At 43.3% G+C, this 23,563-nt stretch overlaps 1 protein-coding gene across 1 annotated transcript in view; it reads right to left on the reverse strand.

Annotated features, from left to right (window-relative positions):
- Slc25a17 (solute carrier family 25 member 17) overlaps positions 1–21,803 on the reverse strand; it is a 41,782-nt gene extending 19,979 nt beyond the window's left edge. The window contains exons 1-3 of the mRNA XM_031350030.1: positions 21,651–21,803; positions 5,103–5,163; positions 233–299 (exon numbers count right to left, since the gene is read on the reverse strand). Of these exons, the coding sequence (XP_031205890.1) occupies positions 233–299; positions 5,103–5,163; positions 21,651–21,704 (182 nt within the window). The 5' untranslated portion in view covers positions 21,705–21,803. The remainder of the gene's footprint in view (positions 1–232; positions 300–5,102; positions 5,164–21,650) is intronic.
- Between the last annotated feature and the right edge of the window lie 1,760 nt (positions 21,804–23,563).

The following is a 23,563-nucleotide window of genomic DNA, read 5'->3' on the forward strand; positions in this document are numbered from 1 at the left end:
AACCACATGGTGGCTCACAACCACCTGTCATGAGATCTGATGCCCTCTTCTGGTGCATCTGAAGACAGCTACAATGTATTTACATATAATAATAAATAAATAGATCTTTAAAAAAAAAAAAGAACACATACGGCTCTATATGACTCAAGCCTCTAAGCAGGGACTTCAAGTCTCTGCATGTAAGTCTTCATACAAGCCACTCTGACAGAGTTGTGAAATGGGTGGTACTCACAGGCCTTCTTCCTTAATGATCTCCAGGAGCACTGCATGTGTCGTTTTTGATTTTCTTTTCTCATCGACTGTAAAAATGAAGACAAGTGTCACCAAAGTGTCACAACTTCACCTGCATAAACTCACCTGTTCTTTCAGTTCCCTACTTTGCCTCAGAACCTCCAGTGTGTCCAGCCAATGGCTTTACTTCCCCGGAGAAAATTCCTTAGGTTTCATTTGTTTCTCAGAAAGAATTTTAACTTAAACCCTAATTACCACAGTTAAGCAGAAACGCTATTTCTGGAGTTTTACTAAGCTCTTTCTTAAAATATTTATTTTATTTTTAATTCTATGTTTGTATGTGTGTTTGTGTGTCAGTGTGTGCATGAGTGCAGGTGCCCTTGGAGGCCAGAAGAGGGTGTAGGATCCCCCGGAACTGGATTACTGGGAGCTGAATTTGAGTCTTCTAGAAGAGCAGTATATGCTTGTAACCACTAAGCCATCTCTCTAGCTCCATATAGTCCATGTCTCTATCTTTCCTTCCCCACCTCCCTTCCTTCTTATGTTTGTGTGCCTCTTTGACTGTATGTGTGCCACATGTATGCAGGAAATCTTGGAGGCCAGAGGGCATCAGATCCCCTGGATCTGCAGATACAGGCAATTGTGAACGTCATGATGTAGGTACTAGGAATCAAACCTAGTTCCTCTGGACCCATATTGTTGTGAATCCATAAATGTTCTTAATGGCTTAGCCGGTTCTCCAGCTCATAGTGTGTTCTTTTTAAACCAGCATGTATGCTCTCATTTTTATTTCCATACCTTATAGAGGAAACGGATTACTTTCTTCCCCCTTTCTTTTTTTAAAAAAGATTTATTTTGGGCTGGTGAGATGGCTCAGCTCTTCCAAAGGTCCTGAGTTCAGATCCCAGCAACCACATGGTGGCTCACAACCACTCATAATGAGATCTGACGCCCTCTTTTGGTGCGTCTGAGGACCGCTACAGTGTATTATGCTGGAGCGAGCAGGGGCCGTCCTGAGTTCAATTCCCAGCAGCCACATGATGGCTCACTGCCATCTGTACAGCTACAGTGTACTCATACACATAAAATAAATAAATAAATCTTTAAAAAAAACCATTTATTTTATTTTCTATGTATGAATGTTTTGCCTACATGTATACATGCACAATATATGTGCCTGGCGCCCAGGGAAGTCAGAGAGGGTGCTGGATAACCTACAGCTAGAGTTACAGATGTTTCAGAACTGCCATGTGGATGCTGGGAATTGAACCCAGGTCTTCTGTTAGAGTTACAAATGCTCTTAACCTCTGAGCTATCTTTCAGCTTCTACTCTCTTCCTTTTATAAGAGAGGCTAGGGAAACAAAAGCAAAGCCAGGATTAGAACTCAAACTTCAAGAGTTCTGGCTTTGTGCTGCTTTCTAACCTTGAATCCCAGAAGGACAACTACCTCATTTCTTCTGCATTGTCACTGGAAATGATATCCACATTTCAATTAACTTCAAATTTCCTGCCCATGCTATAAAATTAATCTGAAAACATAAAAATGTGGAAATGAACCAGTTTCTTTAGAATTAAAATTAGTACCAGTATATCTTATGAAATGGCAAGTTAGTCAGTCCCCATTAAAAGCAATCTGGCATTTACTCAAAATCACATATTTACCCCTTGAGTTGGAAGAAATCTCACGTCTGGGAATTTATCCCATAAAGTTTGCAGAAACAAAATGGCTTATGAACAAATCTATTATTACATGGTATTTGCAAGAACAACAATAACAAAAAAGTAAAACAACCCAAGAATTCTTTCACAATAGGGCAAGGGTAAACAGGTTATGGTGCATGCATACCAGACTGCATGACAACTGGAAGACTGGATAAACACACCGCTAGGATTACAACGCAAAGTTTCGGAGGTAGGGGAGCTGGAGAGATAGCTCAGCAATTAAGAGAACTGGCTGTTCTTCCAGAGGACCTGGGTTCAATTCCTAGCATCTACATGGTGACTCATAACCCTCTGTAACTCCAGTCCGAGAGAATATGGTGCCTTTTCTGGTCTCTGTAGGGATGAGGCACACATGTACTATACAGACATACATTTGGGAAAACACCCATATAGAAATACAATCTAAAAAAGAGTATTTTTAAATGCAAGGTCTAGGACAGAGCAGACTGCTTTTTATATGAGTAAGACAGAAAACTCAGAATAAACATCACTTGCTTGTTACTCATAAAGCCTGAAAGGCTATTCAGGAAACCAGGAAAGGCTGACCAACAGGCTCATGCTTCACTCCTGTACATCAGTGGGTTCTAGACTGCAACTCCAATCACTCTATTTTGCTCTGCCTCTCTCATTCTCTCTTCCTTCTTCCCTCTCTGAAACAAGGTCTCAGTCCAGCTCCTGTGCTTAAATGGTCCACAGGCCTCAGACTCCTACACAGCTGGGACTGTAGGTGTGTACACAGAGACCACCCTACACCTGACATTCTGAAGGATGTCCAAATCCAGAAATCTTGGAGCTGGAGGGATGGCTCAGCATCCATCTCAAGTGACTGTCAATCACCTGAACTCCAGGGGTTCCAGAGCTCCTGGTTTCTAAGGCTACCTGCACTCCTGTGCACATACCCCCAGACAGACACACAACATACATATAATCAAAAGTAATTTTAAAAACTAAAAGACAAGAAGAGAGTGAGATCTTCCTAGTGATGAGGATATCAGGAAACACCACAGTTAATTATGTGGAGAGGGGTGAAAGTGGATTGGAGGTTTCCCTGCATAATACTCCTTTCTATGCATTTTGCTTTGTGAATCATATAAATAATTGCCAATCTAAAAATTCTGACCACAACCAGTATGCAAAGTGTTTAACCTTTGAGTTAGTTTTCAAACTCTACACAAGTTGTGGCATTGGTTTATAATTTCAAAATGAAAATAGAAGGAGGGGGAAAAAAGTATTATAGCAAAATGCAAAACCCTGTAGTGCTAAGAGGCAGGTTAGGTGACGTGTCTAGATGAGCAGGAAGTGGGTATTTGTCTCCACTGCTTTCCAGTTTCCATCCTCTTTAAGAAATCCTTCCTCCCTTAGAAATGCCCAGTTTAAGCCTCAAAAGCCACCCTGATGACAGAGCCCAAGTGGAGCACTTGCCTAGCACATGTGAAGCCCGGTCTGACTGTCTACTGTAAAAGCCATGGGGTTTTAGAAAGAATGGCAATGACGAGGTTATAAATGTAAGAAGCCCTCTGGTCTCTCAGGTTAGAAATGACTACTGCCATGGCTCCACCATGACTCGTCTAAGAAACTGAAGGCTGGTAGCCAAAGGGCAGTGAGACACGTCCTTCTTGTCAGGCTCTGATGTCCCCAAGGGGAGCAGCACCCTTGTGTGAATGATTGGGGTGGAAAAAAAATCAGGAAAGCTGAAGCTGGCTAGTCCAGCTTCCCTGCTGTGTCTATCTCTTGTGGCAGCTCCTCACTTTGTCTCAGCACTGATTGATTTACCACGCCTGGTAGTGTCTGACCTTGGGGCTGACTCTCTTAGGATATGTTTGGGTTTCCACTGCGAACCCTGCTTGAACTTGTTTGGTGGACATTACACTGCAGTGTCCAGACACCAGTAGTGTAAGTGTGGTCCCAATTCCACTGCCCACTTACCCATCATGCAGGACATCGCCTTAATATAGAAATCTATCACACGGAAGCATAGAGTGCATTTCCCACCTGCCTTTCTAGTAACTGCTAAAGAAAAAAAATACCTTTCTCCACACATGAGCTTGCTACATGATAAAATCAGTGAGCTAGATTTCAAAAGGGCAGATGTCCTGGGCACTGCCATGAGTAAGAGCTTACGTAATCATTTTCTAGTTCACCCGTCTCTGGTTCCCTTGACTTTTTTTTTTAAAGATTTATTTTATTTATTTATTTTATGTGTATGAGTACACTGTAGCTGTACAGATGGCCGTGAGATGTGTGCGGCTGCTGGGAATTGAAATCAGGACGGCCCGCTCGCTCTCGCCTTGCTCGCTCCGGTGTAATACACTGTAGCAGTCCTCAGATGCACCAGAAGAGGGCGTCAGATCTCATTATGGGTGGTTGTGAGCCACCAAGTGGTTGCTGTGATTTGAAGTCAGAACCTTTGGAAGAGCAGTCGGTGCTCTTAACCGCTGAGCCATCTTGCCAGCCCTGAAGACTGTTTCTTTTGTTGTTGTTATTGTTTTTGTTTTTGTTTTGAGACAAGGTTTCTCTGTGTAGCTTTGGCTGTCCTGGAACTCACTCTGTAGACCAAACTGGCCTCAAACTCAGAAATCTGCCTGTTTCTGCTTCCCAAGTGCTGGGATTAAAGGCGTGTGCCACCACCTCCCAGCCTGAAGACTGTTTCTTAAGTAATCACTAGTCAGTTTATAATAGAAACTTCTCCCATACACTAGAATTCTGACCTTTCGGACTACACACTGGAGAATTCCCTCTGTGGAATTTTCGACAGATGACCAACCCTCTTATTTACTTTAACTTGAGTTGCCACAATTCTCCTTGGAGAATAATATGGGGTGAGCACTCAGTGGCCCAGCACTGGTCTAGTTGCTGTACAAAGCTTGTTCACACCCAAGTACAGAAAGAGAAGGAGTAGAGATCAAATATTTAAGTCAGGTGCATGGCTATCATGCAAGAACTTCAGAGGTGGAGGCAGGAGGATGAGTCATGGTTAGGCTATACAGTGAGTTTGAAGCCAGTTGGGCTATCTATAACCCTGTCACAAAACAACAAAGCAAGCAAACAGGCAACAGCAGTGTGCAGGAGAATATCCTTATCTTGGTGCAGTATATAGTAGAAAACGCCTCTCGACACCAAAGGATCAATACATGGGATCAATACTTACCCTGAAGCCGAAGTCTAGCAGTATCCAAGGGAAAGAACACTGTCATGGCAGTCACACTTCCCTGCAAAGTTTAAAAAGTGCTTTAGCCACTACAGTAAATAAACATGGGCCACAACTTGAAAAAGATGTGTGTGGTTTTTCTTTATGTCTACATGCATGTCTGTCTGCATTATTTGCACACCTGGTGCAATCTAGAGGCTAGAAGAGTTTGTCAGATTCCCTGGGACTGGAGTTCAGATGGTTGTAAGCTGGTATGTGGGTACTGGGAACTGAACCCAGGTCATCTACAATAGCAGCCAGTGTTCTTAACCACTGATCAGTCTCTCCAGCCACGGACTGTATTTTTTTTAAAAAGATTTATGTATGTGTGTAAGTGCTCTGTCTGCATGTTTGTCTGCACACCAGAAGGAAGCATCAGATTCCATTACTACAGATGGTTGTGAGCCGTCAAGTGGTTGCTGGGAATTGAACTCAGGGCCTCTGGAAGAGCATTGAGTGCCCTTAATCACTGATCCATCTCTCTAGCCCCAGACTGCAAATTTTTTTTTGGTTTTTCGAGACAGGGTTTCCCTGTATAGCCCTGGCTGTCCTGGAACTCACTCTATAGACCAGGCTGGCCTCGAACTCAGAAATCCGCCTGCCTCTGCCTCCCAAGTGCTGGGATTAAAAGCCCCGCCAGACTGCAATTTTTTAATGATCAAGTGGTGGCGATGGTAGTGCACACCTTTAATCCCAGCACTTGGGAGGCAGACGCAGGCAGATTTCTGAGTTCAAGGCCAGCCTGGTCTACAGAGTGAGTTCCAGGACAGCCAGGGCTACACAGAGAAACCCTGTCTCAAAAAACTAAAAAAACAAAAAACAATAAACAAAAAACATACAAACAAACAAAAAAACAAACTCATGAGTAATGTTTGGCTGTGGTACTCTGCATCTGCCCCCATCAATTGCTAAGAACATGGCCCATAGAATCCACAGACTAGAACTCACAGGAACTTGAGAGGTCAAGGAACCTATAGGGTCTGACCTAGGTTCTCTACACACATGCTATGGCTAAATAGCTTGGTTTTCTCGTGGAAATCCTAACAGTGGGATGGGGGGGGGGGGGGGGGGGGGGCGTCCTTAACTCTCTCGCCTACTTGTAGGACCCATTCCCCTCTACTGGGTTGCCTTGTTCAGCCTTGATGTAATGTATATGCTTGTTCTTACTGTAGTTTGTTATGCTGTCTGGTTGATGTCCCTAAGAGGCCTGCTTTTTTCTGAGGGTCTGAGGGGAGAGGGGAAAGGAGAAGGAGGAAGAAGGGGAAACTGCTGTTGGGATGTAGTATATGAGAGAAGACTAACATAATACTACAAATAAAAACTGCATACCACATCTAATATAACATGCTTGAATCAAAATAAAAATATATCATGTAACATTAAAAAACCCAACTGATTAGTGCTATCAGTTAAATTAAATTTTTACTAAATAAACACAGTACTTCAATCTATTGGGATTATTCACTTATAAAATTCTATTATTAGGTACTTAGAAGGAGAGTTTAATTTTCCAAAAGAAAAACCTTTTGCTTCTCTGATTCTTAAAAAGAAAGAAAATTACAGCACATTTGAAGATAGCAGATAAATGGAATTTTGACTTTTTTTTTTTCAGGTCAGTTGCTACTATGATGCCTCTGATACTTCCCAAAATCTAAATAGTCAATAATCTAAAAATAGTCTAAATTGGATATGATGGCATACATCATTAATTTCAGAATTCAGAAGACAGAGGCAGACAGATCTCTACGAATTTGAAGCCACCTTGGTCTACATAGCAAGTTCCAGGACAGTCAAGGCTACATGGCAAGACCTTGTCCCAGTATGTGCGTGCATGTCACACACACGCGCGCGCGCGCGCACACACACACACACACACATACACACACGTGCGCGTACACCCGCATGCACACAGACGCATGCACATGCACACACACACACACACACACACGCACACACACGCACACGCGCGCGCGCACACCCGCATGCACACACACACGCACACACACACACACGTGCACGCACACCCGCATGCACACACACACACACACACACACACACACACACGCGCGCGCGCGTGTGCGCACGCACGCGCGCACACATGCATCACTGCTTCCTAGGATGCTTACTACAATCACCAAAAACTTGGAAGGCGTGCAGGAGTTGTACTATTATTTGAAATGTGTGAGTGTGCACGCATGTGTGCATGTATGGAAGAGACCAGAGGTTAAAGCACAGTTTCTTACTCATAAGAGTCCTAACTCCTATGAAAATGTCACAGTGTGTCATAGTTTATTAGCCAGCTGACCTTAAAAAAGGAAGGTTATTTTGGATGACTAAGAGAAAACGAAGAAATTACAGGATTCCTTAAAAGTAGCGGGGGGCTAGGGCTGGTGAGATGGCTCTTATGAGCACCACCGACTGCTCTTCCGAAGGTCCTGAGTTTGGATTCCAGCAACCACATGGTGGCTCACAACCACCCGTAATGAGATCTGACGCCCTCTTCTGGTGTGTCTGAGGACCGCTACAATGTATTATGCCGGAGCAAGCGAGGCCAGTGCGAGCGGGGCCAGAGAGAGCGGAGCAAGAGCAAGCAGGGCCGTCCTGAGTTCAATTCCCAGCAGCCACATGATGGCTCACAGCCATCTGTACAGCTTCAGTGTACTCATACACATAAAATAAATAAACCTTAAAAAAAAAAAGTATCGGAAAGGCTATTGGTGTGACTCTGATGACAGCAGTTCAGTCCCAGAACCCATATGAAGGAAGGAGAGAAGTGACCTCTACATGCTCTTCTCTGACCTCCACACACATCCACACACATCCACACACATCCACACACATCCACACACATCAATAAACTAAATGTAAACAAAAAAGTTAAGAGGGGTGTAGGGGTGCAAGCCTTAGTTTCAGCACTTAGGAATCCAAGCCAAGCAGATCTCTGTTTGAGGCCAGCCTGATCCACACAGAATTCTGAGCTACATAGTGAGACTCTATCTAAACCAAACCAAACAAAAAACAATTAAAAGAAAGAAGAGGAGGAGGAGAAGGAGGAGGAAGAAGAGGAAAAGGACAAGGAGGAAGAAGAAGAGGAGGAGAAAGAAGAGGAGGAGGAAACTCTGGGTTCTATTCCCAACCCTGGAGAAAAGACGACTCAGGAGCAGATCAGAGGAGGAAGTAGGAGAAAGCAACACAGTGTAAGAAGAGACTCCAATTGCGAACTCTGGTGATGGAGAACGATGCCACAGTCAGGGACTGTAGCAGCCTTGGAAAGTGGTCAAAAGAGGGAAATGGCCTTTACCCTAGAGCAGTGAGTCTCAACCTTCTTGATGCTACAATCGTTAATATAGTTCCTCATGTTGTGGTGATCCCAGCCATAAAATTATTTTCGTTTCTACTTCATAAGTGTAATTTTGCTACAGTTAAGAATTGTAATGTGCCGGGCGGTGGTGGTGCACGCCTTTAATCCCAGCTCTTGGGAGGCAGAGGCAGGCAGATCTCTGAGCCAGCCTGGTCTGAGTTACAGCCAGGGCTACACAAAGAAACCCTGTCTCGAAAAACCAAAAAAAAAAAAAAGAAGGAAAAAAAAAAGAATTGTAATGTAAGTATCTGATAGTCTTAGGTGACCAGGCGACCTCTGTGAAAGGGTTGTTCAACACCTCCAAAAGGGGTCTTGACCAGGAGCTGAGAGCCACTGCCTTTGAAAAAGGAACATAGCTTTTGCAATGTCTTGATTTTTATCTCAGTAAACCTGCACTGGCCTACCTTACAGATGACAAACAGGTATGGTTTTAAGCTACTTGGTAGGCACGGTCACATTTGTTATGTAAAAACAAAAAACAGCTACAACAGAGGCCTGGGAGGCAGAAGGGAGCGCTGTGGTACCCTTCTCAGCAGCCAGGGAATCCCAGTCCAGCTTCCCTAAGGTGACCTGAAACGTGCAGGCGGCATAGGAAGTTAGCTAGCCAGAATACCAGCCTGACGTGTCATCATCCCTGGAGACGAGCAGCAGTAAATAAACAGGAACTCAAACGCACGCACACAGACACACACACACAGACACACACACACACACACACAGACACACACACACAGACACAAACACAGACACACACACACACAGACACAGACACACACACACACACACACACACACACGGACACACGCACACAGACACACGCACACAGACACACACACAGACAAACAGACACACATACACAGACACACACAGATACACACACACAGACACACACACACAAAGACACACACACACAGACACAAACAGACACACACACACACAGACATACACAGACACAGACACACACACACACAGAGATTCCCTCTATGTCTTGTTAGAAACATGAATGCGAAGCTTAAAACTTGAATGCGGATATAGGAGTTTCTGATTACAGCAATAAGATGTCTTAGTCAATGTGCTGCTAATTATCCAGAAATGCAGAATAAAATATAACAAACACCCTTTTGCTTACTGCAATGCACCAGAAAGTACAGGAAAGCCCTGGAGGGCTAGAGATTAGTCATCTACAAGGTTAAGCAGGTTCTTCTACTCCAGGGGCCCCAGGAGCTTTTGTCTTGTTTTGCTTTTAAAACTGAGATAAAATTCGTACAGTCTAACACTAACCATTGTAGAGTCCACCTTAAGGGCGCACTGAGCTGCTGTGCGTGTTTCCTCATTCAGAAACACAAAGGGTGCCGGCCGTGGTGGCACATGCCTTTAGTCCCAGCACTTGGGAGGCAGAGGCAGGCAGATTTCTGAGTTTGAGGCCAGCCTGGTCTACAGAGTGAGTTCCAGGACAGCCAGGGCTACACAGTGAACCCCTGTCTTGAAAAACCAAAAAAAAAAAAAAAAAAAAAAAAGAAAAAAAAAGAAAAAGAAAACCACAAAGGGCTGCTTCCACATGCACTGTTATCTGCAACAGAATATTGTACATGCATGCCTTATACTGAGTCACACACATTATTTTCAGATTCTGAATTAAATTTCTCTAAATAGATTCATATTTTTCCTGAGAACAATTTGTTCAGTTATACAGAATGAGAAGCCACAGATGAGAGGCAGGCATGATGTAGCACACTGTTGTGCCAGAGGCATAAAATAAGCCTACCGAGTCCCACAGAATTCTAACTATCTGAGTAGGAGGGCTGTTGCAGACAATAATTACAATTTACAAGAATCTATTTCTAGAGAAACCTATTTTAGAGATTTTGTTCTCTCACCAAGACCATTTTGAATTACAACATTCTGTGTGGGAGAACAAGTAAATTCCTAAGCTGCATTGGCACTTGAAGCCAGGAGGTCCCTACAGCTGGAAAGTTAAGGGCCTGGGCAGCCCAAAGGTGGAGTGGCAGAGACAGGGTGTAAGCACCCAGACTCCTCACCCCTCCTCACAGTTAAACCCCAGACTCCACCAAACAGACACCTTCCTTTCACTTCTTTTTTATTAAAAAAAAAAGTATTACATTTGTGTGTGTGTGTATGTGTGTGTGTATGAGAGAGAGAGAGAGACAGAGGCTGAGACTTGTAGGGGTCAAAGGACAACTCACGAAACACAGGTCATCGGCCTAGGCATTAAGCACTTTTACCCGCTGAGTTATTTCACTAGTCCTTGATGTTTTTGACCTCCTCTTTATTTGTAAGTGTGTGAGTATATACCAACACATATGGATGTCCACCAAGGCCAGATAATCTGACATCAATCCCCCAGAGCTGGAGTTGTAGGTGGTTGTGAGCTGCCTAATCTGGTCCTCTGTAAGAGCAGCAAGTGCTCTGGACCTGAGCCATCTCCCCAGCCTCACACATACGACTTACTTTTATTTGTTTGTTTTTTTAGACAAGGTCTCATGTAGGCACTGGCTGGTCTGGAAACTCAGTGATATGCCATCCTCTGCCTCCTGAATGCTAGGATCACAGATGTGTGACACTACATATACCCAGATCCTTTTGTTCAGGGTTAGTTTTTTGTTGTTGTTTTGTTCTGATCTGCCTGCCTCAGATCTACAGTCCACGTACAACTTTTAACTTCATCTGCCCCTCCCAGAAGTGGACACTATGCCTAACTGTAAATACTTTTTAAAAAAAAAAAATGAAAGAGGGCCTGGGGATGTGGCTCAGCTGGGAGAGTTGGCACAGCCATACGTACTGGAAACAGCAAGCGTCATAAAGCCAGCACAGCGGTTGGACACAGTTCTAGTAAAGCTGAGTGGACTGCTACAATCGCTGTCCTCTTATCTCTAGCTTTTGGTCTCTGCAGGTTGCATTATTGGGAATTTTCTGCATTATGATTCATTTTATGTCTTTTCCTGAAAAAAAAAATATGTCTGAATTCTTTTAAGAACATCCTAAGATTAGCTTTGTCTGGCCACTATTTGGTAGTCTTCCTTATGCCCTGGAGACCGATAAGCAGATAAGCACATAGCTTAATGGGGCCATTACTCTAGGAATCTGCTTGGGGTATCTGTCCCTGAGCTAACTCTAAACAGTAAAATTGGTACAGGGTAAACAGAGACAATTGACAAACCCTGACTGGCCAGGAGGATAGGTTACAGATTCAAGATACACACATACATACAAACACACACACACACACACACACACACACACACACACATGCTTAGAGCTCTCTTTTCCTACTTTATAGCCTAGATGATCAAACATACAGCAAAAAAAACAGTTAGGTATCAGTATCTGCTATTCATAAGAAGACTGTTTCGGACATTTTTTGCTTGTCTGGAGTGCTTTTAAACAGCAAACACGCCAACCTAAACAAAAACTGGCTGTCATAAAATAAATGCATGCTTTGGAGGAAACATTCTTTAGAGTCTTTAAATTGAAGTTATAGGGTTAGCAGTAAGAATAAAATCTGTTCTCTTTGTATTTCCTAATTGTAACTGAACTGTAATGCTGGACATATAATGAAAAGTCAAACATCCATTCTGCACCACTTGGATAATCACTAGTCCACCTCTGTTCTGGGAAACCTGTAAAAGTAAAGAAGCACCTGCTGGCTAGACAGTCAGGGAAGCAGAAATGGCCCGACCAACTGCTAGATGGTCAGGGAAGCAGAAATGGCCCGACTGAGTGCTAGACAGTCAGGGCAGCAGAAATGGCCCAACCAACTGCTAGACGGTCAGGGAAGCAGAAATGGCCCAACCAACTGCTAGACGGTCAGAGCTGCTAAATTCCGACCAGCCTCCCCCAACTCCGTCCCTCCCCTCCCCTCCTCCTTATTCCCTCTGTAGGCACCACATCAGCAAGGACCCTCCAAGTGTGCTTTCTGTGCTGGGAAAGGAAGGCCCCAGCAGAGAGTGGCTGCCTGGCATGCACACAGCTCTAGGCTGGATCCTCAACATCACATCAACTGTGTAATGGTGCAGGCCTGTAATCCCAGCACTCAGGGCTGACGAAGGAAGGTGACAAGTTCAAGGTCATCCTCTGCTACACAAGAGCAATAAGGCTAGACTTTGTCTCAAAAAAAAAAAAAAGTGTGTGTGTGTGTGTGTGTGTGTGTGTGTGTGTGGTGGAAGGAAGGCTCAGAGGTTGAGAGCACTGGCTACTCTACCAGAGGATCAACGTTCAACTCCAACCCCCCACATGGCAGCTTAAACCATCTGTAATTTCATTTCCAAGGGATCCAAGATCCTCTTGGCCCTCCACAGGCACCAGGCATGCACTAGGTACACAGACATACATTCAGGCAAAACACCCTACATATAGAAATGAGTAACTAAAACCATTTTTCTGGGACTAGAGAGATGGCTCAGCAGTTAAGACTGCTCTTCCAGAGTTCCTGAGTTCAATCTCAGCAACCACATGGTGGCTCACAACCATCTGTAATGAGGTCTGATGCCCTCTTCTGGTGTGTCTGAATACCAGCTACAATGTACTCATATATATAATAAATAAGTCTTTTAAAAAAAAATTTTTTTTCTTTCTTTTCTTTTTTCTAAGACAGGGTTTCTCTGTTGCTCCGGCTGTCCTAGAACTTGTTTTGTATATCAAGCTATCCTCAAACTCAGAGATTGGCCTGACTCTGCCTTTCAAATGCTAGGATTAAAGACATGTGCCACCACCATTTAGCTATAACAGGTATAAACAGCCTTTTTAAAAAGGTGAGAGGGCTCAGTGTAATGACTCCTGCCTTTGGAGTAGCTCTTGGGAGGCTGAGGAAGAAAAAGGTCACGAGTTGGAGGTCAGCCTAGCTATTTAGCAAGTTCCCAGGCCAGATTGAGACACAACAGAATATCGAGAATAATATACTCTGGGAGCTCTCAGAGTATAATCTGGAGAACCCTGAATGCCTCTAAGGTCTTTCTAGGAGTTTCGATGATGAAAACTATTATAAGGCACACATGTAGAGTTTCGATGATGGAAACTATTATAAGGCACACATGTAGAGGTAAGGGGGCAACTTGCAGGAGCTGATTTTCTGCCACAATAAGAATTTTGGCCGGGCAGTGGTGGCACACGCCTTTAATCCCAGCCCTTGGGAGGCAGAGGCAGGCGGATTTCTGAGTTCGAGGCCAGCCTGGTCTACAGAGTGAGTTCCAGGACAGCCAGGGCTATACAGAGAAACCCTGTCTCGAAAAAAAAAAAAAAAACAAAAAACAAAAAATTTGGGCTGAAGCTCGTGCTGTAAGGCTTGGCAGCCAGTGCCTGTACCTGCTGAGCCATTTTGCTGGCCCCGAACTTGTTGATCCTCCTGTCTCCACCACCTGAGTGCTGTGAATACTGGAATATACAACTGTGTCTGTCTCAAAATTATTTTCAGAAGACTTATTATGAAGTAATAAGACACGACTTGCTTTCAAAAATCCTTTTTTTATAAAAAAGATTTATTTTATTTATATGAGTACACTGTTGCAGTCTTCAGACCCACACCAGAAGAGGGCATCAGATCCCATTACAGATTGTTGTAAGCCACCATGTGGTTGCTGGGAATTGAACTCAGGACTTCTGGAAGAGCAGTTGGTGCTCTTAACTGCTGAGCCATCTCTCCAGCCCTCAAGATTCTTATTCTCCTAGTATGAGTGGAATTTTCCACTTGTTACTTGTGTTCTTGCAAACAGAAAAAGAACTCACATAGTCCAACATCTGCAGATACACAAGCACCTCCTCTAATCTTTAGAAAATTATAACCTAAAAATGTTTCTGTTGACATGTAATGGATATATTTTTTAAATTTCTCAATTTGTTTGCTTTCTAATATTGGAGTTTTGTTTTGTTTTTTAACAGTACAGTTTCAAGTAGCCCAGGATGGCCCTGAACTATCTAAGAAGCCAAGAATGATTCTGAACTCCAGCTCTGCCTATCTCCATCTTCTAAGTGCTGGAACTACAGAGGTGAGCTTCTATACTTCGCTGAGAATGCAGTAATTATTAAGAGAATAAAGTGGTCCTGGGATCAATTTTAAAAGCATGCCTTTAAATATGAAAAATATAACATTAATAACATTCTATTATCTCCAAGCAATCACTTGTAATATTGCTTTCCCCAGACCTTGTCATATCAATGGGATACAAACCCATTGGCAAGAAGATGACAAGCCCTTATCTCTATATGGCCTAATACCTCAACCAGAAAAACTCTTCAGGCACCAACTAAATGGTTTTATTGTTTTCTGTTTTGTTTTGTTTGTTTGTTTTGATTTGGGATGTCTCTATGTAGGTGGGGTATCTCTATGTAGCCTTGGCTATCCAGGAACACACTATGTAGACCAGGCTGGCCTCAAACTCTGAGATCTACCTGTCAATACCTCCCTAGTACCATGATAAAAGGTGTGCATCACCATGTCGAGCCACTTTTAGTGGTTTTTAGTGACAAATAGATTATGATGACATAAAATTGTATTTTGGTTGGTGATATAAAAGTGAATGTTTGGTCCTCATCTTAGGCTCCTGTCTGCTCATAAAACCCTTGGAAAGGTATCTATTATCCTTTCAGTGTTGGGGGCTGCACAGTGCAGGTAAAAGTGATTTCGGTCACAACACCTATGTCTGGTGGCTCACAATGGCCTGTGACTCTACTGCCAAGGGATCTGATGTCATCTTCTGGCCTCTGTGGGCACCAAGCATGCTCAAGTACACAGACTTACAGGTGGGCCAAACACTAATATACATAAAATAGTAAAAATTAAAAAATAGGAAATCATGAAGATTTACATTTCTGTCTTATCTAAGAGTTATGTGGCTCTAGTTCTAAGACTTAGGTCTGTGGTTCATTTTGTGTTAATTTTTGTGTATGGCTGAAGTAGGTGTGAATGTTATCCCTGCCATTTACTGAAGTGACTACTGTTTTTTCATTGAGTTCAGGAGCCTTGTAGAAAATTAAGAGAATTCTGAAGATTTTAGATCCTCAATACTATTCTGTAGATCTGTGTGTCTATTTTGTATCAGTAACCTCTTCATTGCTCAGCTTTGTAGCACTTGAAATCAGAAGTCGTCCAATTTTATTCTTCTTTTTCAAGATTGCTATGACGTCTGTCTTCTGATTTTTGCAAAAAGCAAGCTGGAATTTTGGTAGGATTGCTATGAATCTATGAAGTCACATGGAAAGTGCTCTAGCGAGTCTTTCAAACCACTAACACAGCATCTCTTTCCTCTTGTTCCGGCCTTAAGTCTCAGTGAGTGGTAACTCAGTCAGTCTCCAGTATGACCATAAGTTTTAATATGCACTATACTATTACTATTCAGTTCTAAATACTGTTTCCATTATGATTTCTTCTCTAACCCACATAGTATACAGAAACATGTTTTTACACGGGAACAGCATTCTGTGCTTTCAGGCTTTACTACTTGGGAAGTTTAAGTGGGAAGAGCCCTGGAGTTAACAGTAGAAGGATAAGGAGATGGGGAAGAGGAGAAGAAATGCATCTTGGGGGCTGGCATTTGCTACTAAGCCTGCCAATCATGGGAGTTCATGCCTGGAACTCATATGATGAAGGAGAATTGTCCTCTGATCTCCACACAACTGCCATGATCCACAGGCACACACATACACACAACACTATAAATAACTTTAAAGAAGTATATTCTTGCCAGGCAGTGGTGGTGCATGCCTTTAATCCCAGCACTTGGGAGGCAGAGGCAGGTGGATTTCTGAGTTCGAGGTCAGCCTGGTCTACAGAGTGAGTTCCAGGACAGCCAGGGCTACACAGAGAAACCCTGTCTCCAAAACAAAAACAACAACAACAAAAGAAGTATATTTTTATAGCCCAGTAAATAAAATATATTTCTCCCTACCTTCTTTCCAGGTTGTATTTTGTCTATTTGTTTTTGAGATAGTCTCCTTTACTCCAGGCTGATCTTAAATTCACTATGTAGTTGAAGACAACCTTAGACTTCTGATCCTTCTGCCTCTCCTCCCAGGTGCTGAGATTATAGGTGTGCACCACCATGTTCAGTTTATGTGGTGCCTGATCAAACCCAGGACTTCATGCATGTTAATGCAAGCACTTGACCAACTGAGCTCTGTACCCTAGAAAACAATTCTTTTGTTGTTGTTTTAAAGATTTACTTATTATTATACATAAGTACACTGTAGTTGTCTTCAGACGCACCGCAAAGGGTGTTAAGTTCTGCTAAAAGGGACTCTACAGGTATCTGAGTTATTTGTTTCTCTGTAGCCTTGGCGTCCTGGAACTCACTCAGTATCCCAGGCCGGCCTTGATGGGTTTAAAAGGCATGAGCCATGACAGCCCTCGGCAGTATTTGAGTCTTAATCGGAATTTAGTAAGGGCAGAAGGTCAGAACAGAACCCTCTGATTTCAGTGGTGGTGCCAACAAAAGAATTCAGTGACTATTTCAGAACTATTTCTACTCCAAATACCCAGTCTGTTTTTCCACCCTGCAACCAGGGAGCCCTAATTGATTCACATGGAATATTCTTTACATTCCAAAACAAATACTCATAACAAGCAAACAGAAAAGCCAGTATATAGAACTCTACTAACAGTTATGTAAACAACAACAAAAATCTATGCACACTCATTTGTATATAAACACAGATAGAACAGAGACCAAAGATGTAACCCCATTTCGATAAACATTCTACCTGACCAACTTTAACCCAAACTTTTCATGACACTGGAGACTCTCTGACAATCTCAGTTATTCAAGGATGCATAAGGCTACCTTGAACTCAGAAGTTCAAGGCTAGCCTAATGAATATTAAGAAACGGCCCGACTAGATATATACAGATGATTTAAATAAGCAATTGGTACAAATGAAGTTCCTTGAAATTGTTGATCAGTCAGGCCAGAAAGATGAGCCAGCAGGAGTAAAAGCTTTTGCCCACAGTCTGAAGACCTGAGTTCAATTCCTGGAACCATGTAGTGAAAGGAGACCGAGTCCTACAAGTTGTCCTCTCAAGTCCAAATGCATCTTAACAAACAAACTAATCCATAAAAATTGATGTTACTGATTAATCATTACAGTTCTGAACCGTGTTTCAGTGTGTAATCTATCCTATGTAAATCTTATAGATAGCATTTTTGAAATTGTTTGCAAGGAAATCTTTTTCTTGCAAACCGATATTTCTGGGGTAGGCATACAGCTAACTAACTTGGTAGAGTTTACCAAGCACACCTGGAAGCATGTATCAATCCTAGCACCAGTAAGAACCCAATGTTCTAATCTCAAATCTAGGAAATGGGAGGATCAGAAGTTCAAGGTCATGCTTGGTTACACAGTAGGTCAAAGCCAGCCTAGGCTTAAAAACGTAAGATACATTTCACACATGAAATATTTAAATAATAATTTGATGATACCCAAAATATAAAATCATAAATCCAATTATACTTTTTAAATGATTCTTTACATATGAAGCCAGTGAACTGCATCTTTCTGAAGCAATATAATTCTTGTTTTGAAATATTTAAGTTTATCTGTAATTATCCTAAGGTATGGCACCAAAACAATAAATAAAAATCAATTATGTGACTTTTAAAATATGCATAATAGAGTGGGTACTTAGTGTATGCCAAGCTCTGAGGTAGCATACATGCTTGCACAGCCTTTCTCTTGATGTAGGAGAATGTAGAACCCAGGAGGAACTGAATAAACAAGCCGGAAAGGTCAATTCAAAGACTGTAAATCAACATCCTCAACAGTGATTCAACTATTTCTACCCAAAGCGCTTCTGCTCTTTATGTACAGTTATCCCAGGCAGCCACAGAAAGACCCTCTAGCTACTTAGAGCACTGTGGTGCTTGGAGCCTGAGTGTCCTTCAGCCTTAACACAGACCTGCTGAGAGTCTGAAAACAGCTCTTAGGCAGGGCAGCTTAATAGTGATGAGGATGAGGATGAGGATGAGGATGAGGATGAGGATAAGGATGATGATGAGGATGGGGATGAGGATGACGATGGGGATGACGATGATGATGACAATGACGATGACGATGACGATGACGATGAATAAACCACAACGGTGACAATAGCAAAGCATGGCCACGGAAGATATGCAGAGCGGGCAGAGGCAGGAAGATCATGAGTTCAAGTGGAGCCTGAGCTACACCACAGACACACAGACACACAGAGACACGCACGCACACACACACACACACACACACACACACCCCATGAAGCAGATGGATATGGTACTACATGCCTATAATTCCTAGGATTTAGGAGGCTGGGGCTAAAAGATTACAAGGTTGAGCCTATCCTGGGCTACACAGTGAGACATATTTCTTTTTTTGTTATTGTTTTTTGTTTTGTTTTTTTGAGACAGGGTTTCTCTGTGTAGCCCTGGCTGTCCTGGAACTCACTCTGTAGACCAGGCTAGCCTCGAACTCAGAAATCCGCCTGCCTCTGCCTCCCAAGTGCTGAGATTAAAGGTGTGCACCACCACTGCCTGGTGAGATCATATTTCAAATAACCAAAACCAAAACAACGTACAAAGCTACTTCTCATTCATATATGTGCTAGAAATACTACTTCTTTGACAAGGAGCACGAATACAATGAATTATTCTTACAGATAATTTAGGAGTAAATGGCAAAATCAGAGTACATCATTTCAAGTGAAACTTTAACAAAAGAAAAACAGGTGAAAAAAAAACAATAAAATTTTTTTGCTGATTAATAGATATATATTACCCTGCCCATAATCATGCTTTATCATAGGGCTCAGAAACCTGGTCTGTGGGCCAAAGCCAATGTGCTGCCTGTTCCCGTGACAACATTTTATGTGAAACAAAGCTCAGCCCATTCATTTACTTGTGGCCTATGGCTGCTTTCACACCACCATGGCCATATATAATTCATAAAATATGTCGTCTCACTAAAAAAGTATTTGCTGGCCCCAGTTGTTTAGTAGTATTTACTATTTAAAATCATTGTGCGGGCTGGAGAGATGGCTCAGCAGTTAAGAGAACTAGTTGCTCTTCCGAGGTCCTGAGTTCAATTCCCAGCATCCATATGGTGGCCCACAACCTTCTGTGATGGGATCTGACGCCCTCTTCTGGTGTGTCTGGAGAGAGCAATGGTGTGCTCACATACAATAAATAAATAGATCTTTTTTAAAGAGTCACTTTGCTTACTCTGCACCGTCTGACTTCGGCACTGGAACCAACAATTAGTGAAGAAAATGACTGTTCTCCACTACGTTCTCTGATTAATAGATATATAATCATGGCCCACAGAATGAACTCAAGCAATGACATTCAATAACAGAAAGAAAAAAGTAACAAGAGTTTCCATCTTCCTATGCTGTGCCACCAAAACTGGTCTTCTCAATTAATCACTGGACTCATCATTTGGATAAACCCAATAACTGGTCCTCAGTCCTCACCTTACTTGACCTCCTGGTAGTAGATGACATACTTGGACAACACCCTCTCCTTGAAATACTTTGAACGGCTGGCAGAACACTTTTTAGTTTCCTCCCACCCCACAGTGGCTCCCAAAGTAGTCTCTGTAGCACAAGCTCCCTCCCCCCACCCTTTATAATGTCAGCCAGCTTTCCCACTTGGTGGCTGTTATTTTTCTTAGTCCCCATTCACTTCTTTGATGAGTTACTCATTTAATGTGTGCTGTTCTCAGGGACTTCAACAACCTTAACTAGTTCAGAACTATAACCGAATTTACCTTTTCCCCCAAACCTGCGCCTTCACAACTACTGTCAGTTCACTTGGGAGGAAGACGATCAAGTTCCTTAAGTCAAAAATTTGTCAGACACAAGCAACCCTAAGCTACACCCAACTATCACTAAATCCTGCTGGTTCTAATAAATCCATTCCAGGTGAATGCTCACTTACCCTTCTACCACCTTACCGAGACCACAACCATCTCTTGCCTGAGAGAGAGGTGCCTGGGGCAGCTGAGAGCATCAGGTTTGAAATGTCAATCAGTAAGTGCAACCCGCTGACTCTTTCCTACACAAAGTCATGAAGAATTTGGTCCCCACTTGCATTTCCACTCCAGTCAAACAGGTCTCCCTGACCAACCAACTGAAAACATGTCACTGCAAATTTCCACCCCAGTTCTTTCACGATGAGCAAAAGGCACTTCTGGTTGATTTAAAGGAATGTGGCTCCTTGAATAAGACACGGAGTAATATTCCCTCACCGTATTCTCAAGGTCTAGGAGAAAAGGGGATTTTTTTTCCCTCTTCATAGATTACAAATGTGAGATTTGAGATTACCTAGTAAACAAATGATAGAATTGGAATTCAAAAACTCAGATTACTCTTCACCAGAACATGAGCTGACCTTGAATTAATATTGGGATAGGGATAGCGTTCAGTAGCAGCCCACCGAATGGATAGGAATGGTCCACAGTGATTCTATGTGGCTAAAGGTACATGTTGGAAGTTAGGGAAGAACATGGGGAACAGTCTGAGGAAGAGAACCAGAAGAGGAATGTTATTTGTGCCAAGAATGTAAAGTTTCAGGGAAAAGGGAAGTGTCTATTGGAAGGAACTTAGATACCTCTAAATCGAAGAGCAAAGCACTTAACCCACAGTAACCACACAGGGAGTGGATAACAACACCGATCTTGACTTAACAAACAAACACAGTATCTTTTCCTGGCAATAATGCTGACTAGAAATATTCTACTAGCTATTGCCACTTGCCTGTGATAAGGTGTGACAACAGGCTCTCAGGAGACTTACATCAAGCACCCCATTTTCACATTTAGTTTCTCCGGAGGACCAACTCAGACGGAAGTTTGTGTGCAGTGAGAATTGGGTACAGGAATGGTTGGCCTTAAACTTTTAAACTTCAGAAGGCAAAGAAAATAGCAATTATCGTCTTTCTTGTTCGCTCTGGACATTTGTGACTGCCAGTCCAGACAGTGTCTGGGAAAGTCCACAGGGGACTGCGGCAGAGGGTGAGTCCTGACCTCTCCCTCCCTCTTGCAGCAGCAACTTTCTATTTATGCCCGTCCTTTTCTTCCCAGTTATGACAGATTCGGCTCCCACATCTCCCTCGTGCCCTTCTCCCCGACCCATCCCGGGATTTACTTCGAAGCCCCAAGCCCCTCCTCACCACGGCTCCGGCCACGGCGTGTACCAGACTTTCGTAGGACAACACAGAGGCCATGGTGCTACACTTTACACTCAGACGCCTCAGAGTGTGAGCGTTCGTGAAAGGACCGTCTCAAGCCCCACCTCTCACAAGTCTCGCCCGCCCCCACCAGACGACTACTTCCGGGTCACAGACCGCCCTCATTCCTTGGGGAGAACAGCCGCGGAGGTGAGAGTGAAGTACCCAGGAACGCCCCTAAACGCTGATTGGCCAGGATCGACCACGGGGCGGGCCAATGCTAAACTGACAAGGAAGGATTTGTGCTCAGAGCACCGACTGCGCAGGTCCCTAGTCCTTCAGTCTGTGTGCTTGCACACTAAATTGGTTAGTCATGTCCATAAAACAGGAGGACATAAAAGTCCTTAATGACTCCTGCACACCAATTCCTTGCAAAATATATATTGGCAGGCTCAGTTGTAAGAGTGCTTGCTTAGCATGATTACCAGCAAACCATAAACGCCAGTAATCACAGCACCCAGGAAGTGGAAAGAGGATCAGGGGACTGAAGAGGTAGGTGGCTCAGTTAAGAGCAAGTACCGCTCTTTTAGAGGAACCGCGTTTAGGTCCTAGTAACCACATGCTGACAAGCAACTATAGCTCCAGCGGATCTGACCTCCGCGGGTTTCTGCACACACTGAGCCACAAACATAAAACTAAAGAATCATTAGTTCAGAGTCACCCTCTGCTACTTAGAGAGCTCGAGATTACCCTGGGCTGGGACCCATCTCAAAAAAAAAACAAAAACCAAAACAAGACGACTGCCTAAACCCTAAAACGTAGCCTGTAATCCCCGTACCATGAACGCTGAGGAATGAACTTGACTAGTCAGAACTACAGAAACCGGGTCGCAATTAAACCCTTCGAGATAAGCTGATGGCCATAGATAAGAAGGGGGTGAGTCAATATCTTCAACCTTGGCTTCTCCATTCAGCCATCCCAATACTCCATCCCATCCAGGCCGTAAGATACAGAATCAAGGCACTGAGACCTATGAGTCAAAGCTCTTGTATGGTTTGTTAGCAGGGTTCAGTTTGTTTAAACTGACAATTTGGGGCTGTATAGATGGCTCAGCAGCTAAGAACGCTTGCTCTCCTTGCAGAGGATGTGTTCAGTTGCTATCATACAACCCTCTATGTTCCAGGGGACAGTCCCCACAGCTTTCTGTCCTCTGGGGGAATCCAGGACTGCTTACATGAATGCAAGCACATAAAAGTAAGTCTAAAAGTAAAGTCAGTATTTTACCCTTCCACTGTGATACACAGTCTTAGTCAGGGTTTCTATTCCTGCACAAAACATCATGACCAAGAAGCAAGTTGGAAAAGGTTTCTTCAACTTACTCTTCCACATTGTTGTTCACCACCGTAGGAAGTCAGGACTGGAACTCAAGCAGGTCAGGAAGCAGGAGCTGATGCAGAGGCCTTGGAGGGATGTTACTTACTGACTTGCTTCCCCTGGCTTGCTCAGCTTGCTTCTTATAGAACTCAGGACTACCAGCCCAGGGATGGCACCACCCACAAGGGGCCCTCCCACCCTTGATCACTAATTGAGAAAATGCCTTACAGCTGGATCTCATTGAAACATTTCCTCAAGGGAGGCTTTCTTTGTGTCAAGTTGAGACCCCAAACCAGCAAGTACACAGTTTCACAGAATTGTTCAAACTTTCAAAACATATTGCTATACTTGCTTTCCTCTTCAAGCCATGAGCTGTATTCTTATTTTTAAAAGTATGTGGGTCGCCTGACAGTGGTGGTGCACGCCTTTAATCCTAGTACTTGAGAGGCAGAGGCAGGTGGATTTCTGAGTTCGAGGCCAGCCTGGTCTACAGAGTTCCAGGACAGTCAAGGCTATCCAGAGAAACCCTGTCTTGAAAAGCA

This window comes from Mastomys coucha, unplaced genomic scaffold (genome assembly GCF_008632895.1).
Source record: "Mastomys coucha isolate ucsf_1 unplaced genomic scaffold, UCSF_Mcou_1 pScaffold11, whole genome shotgun sequence".
Classification (NCBI taxonomy): Eukaryota; Metazoa; Chordata; class Mammalia; order Rodentia; family Muridae; genus Mastomys; species Mastomys coucha.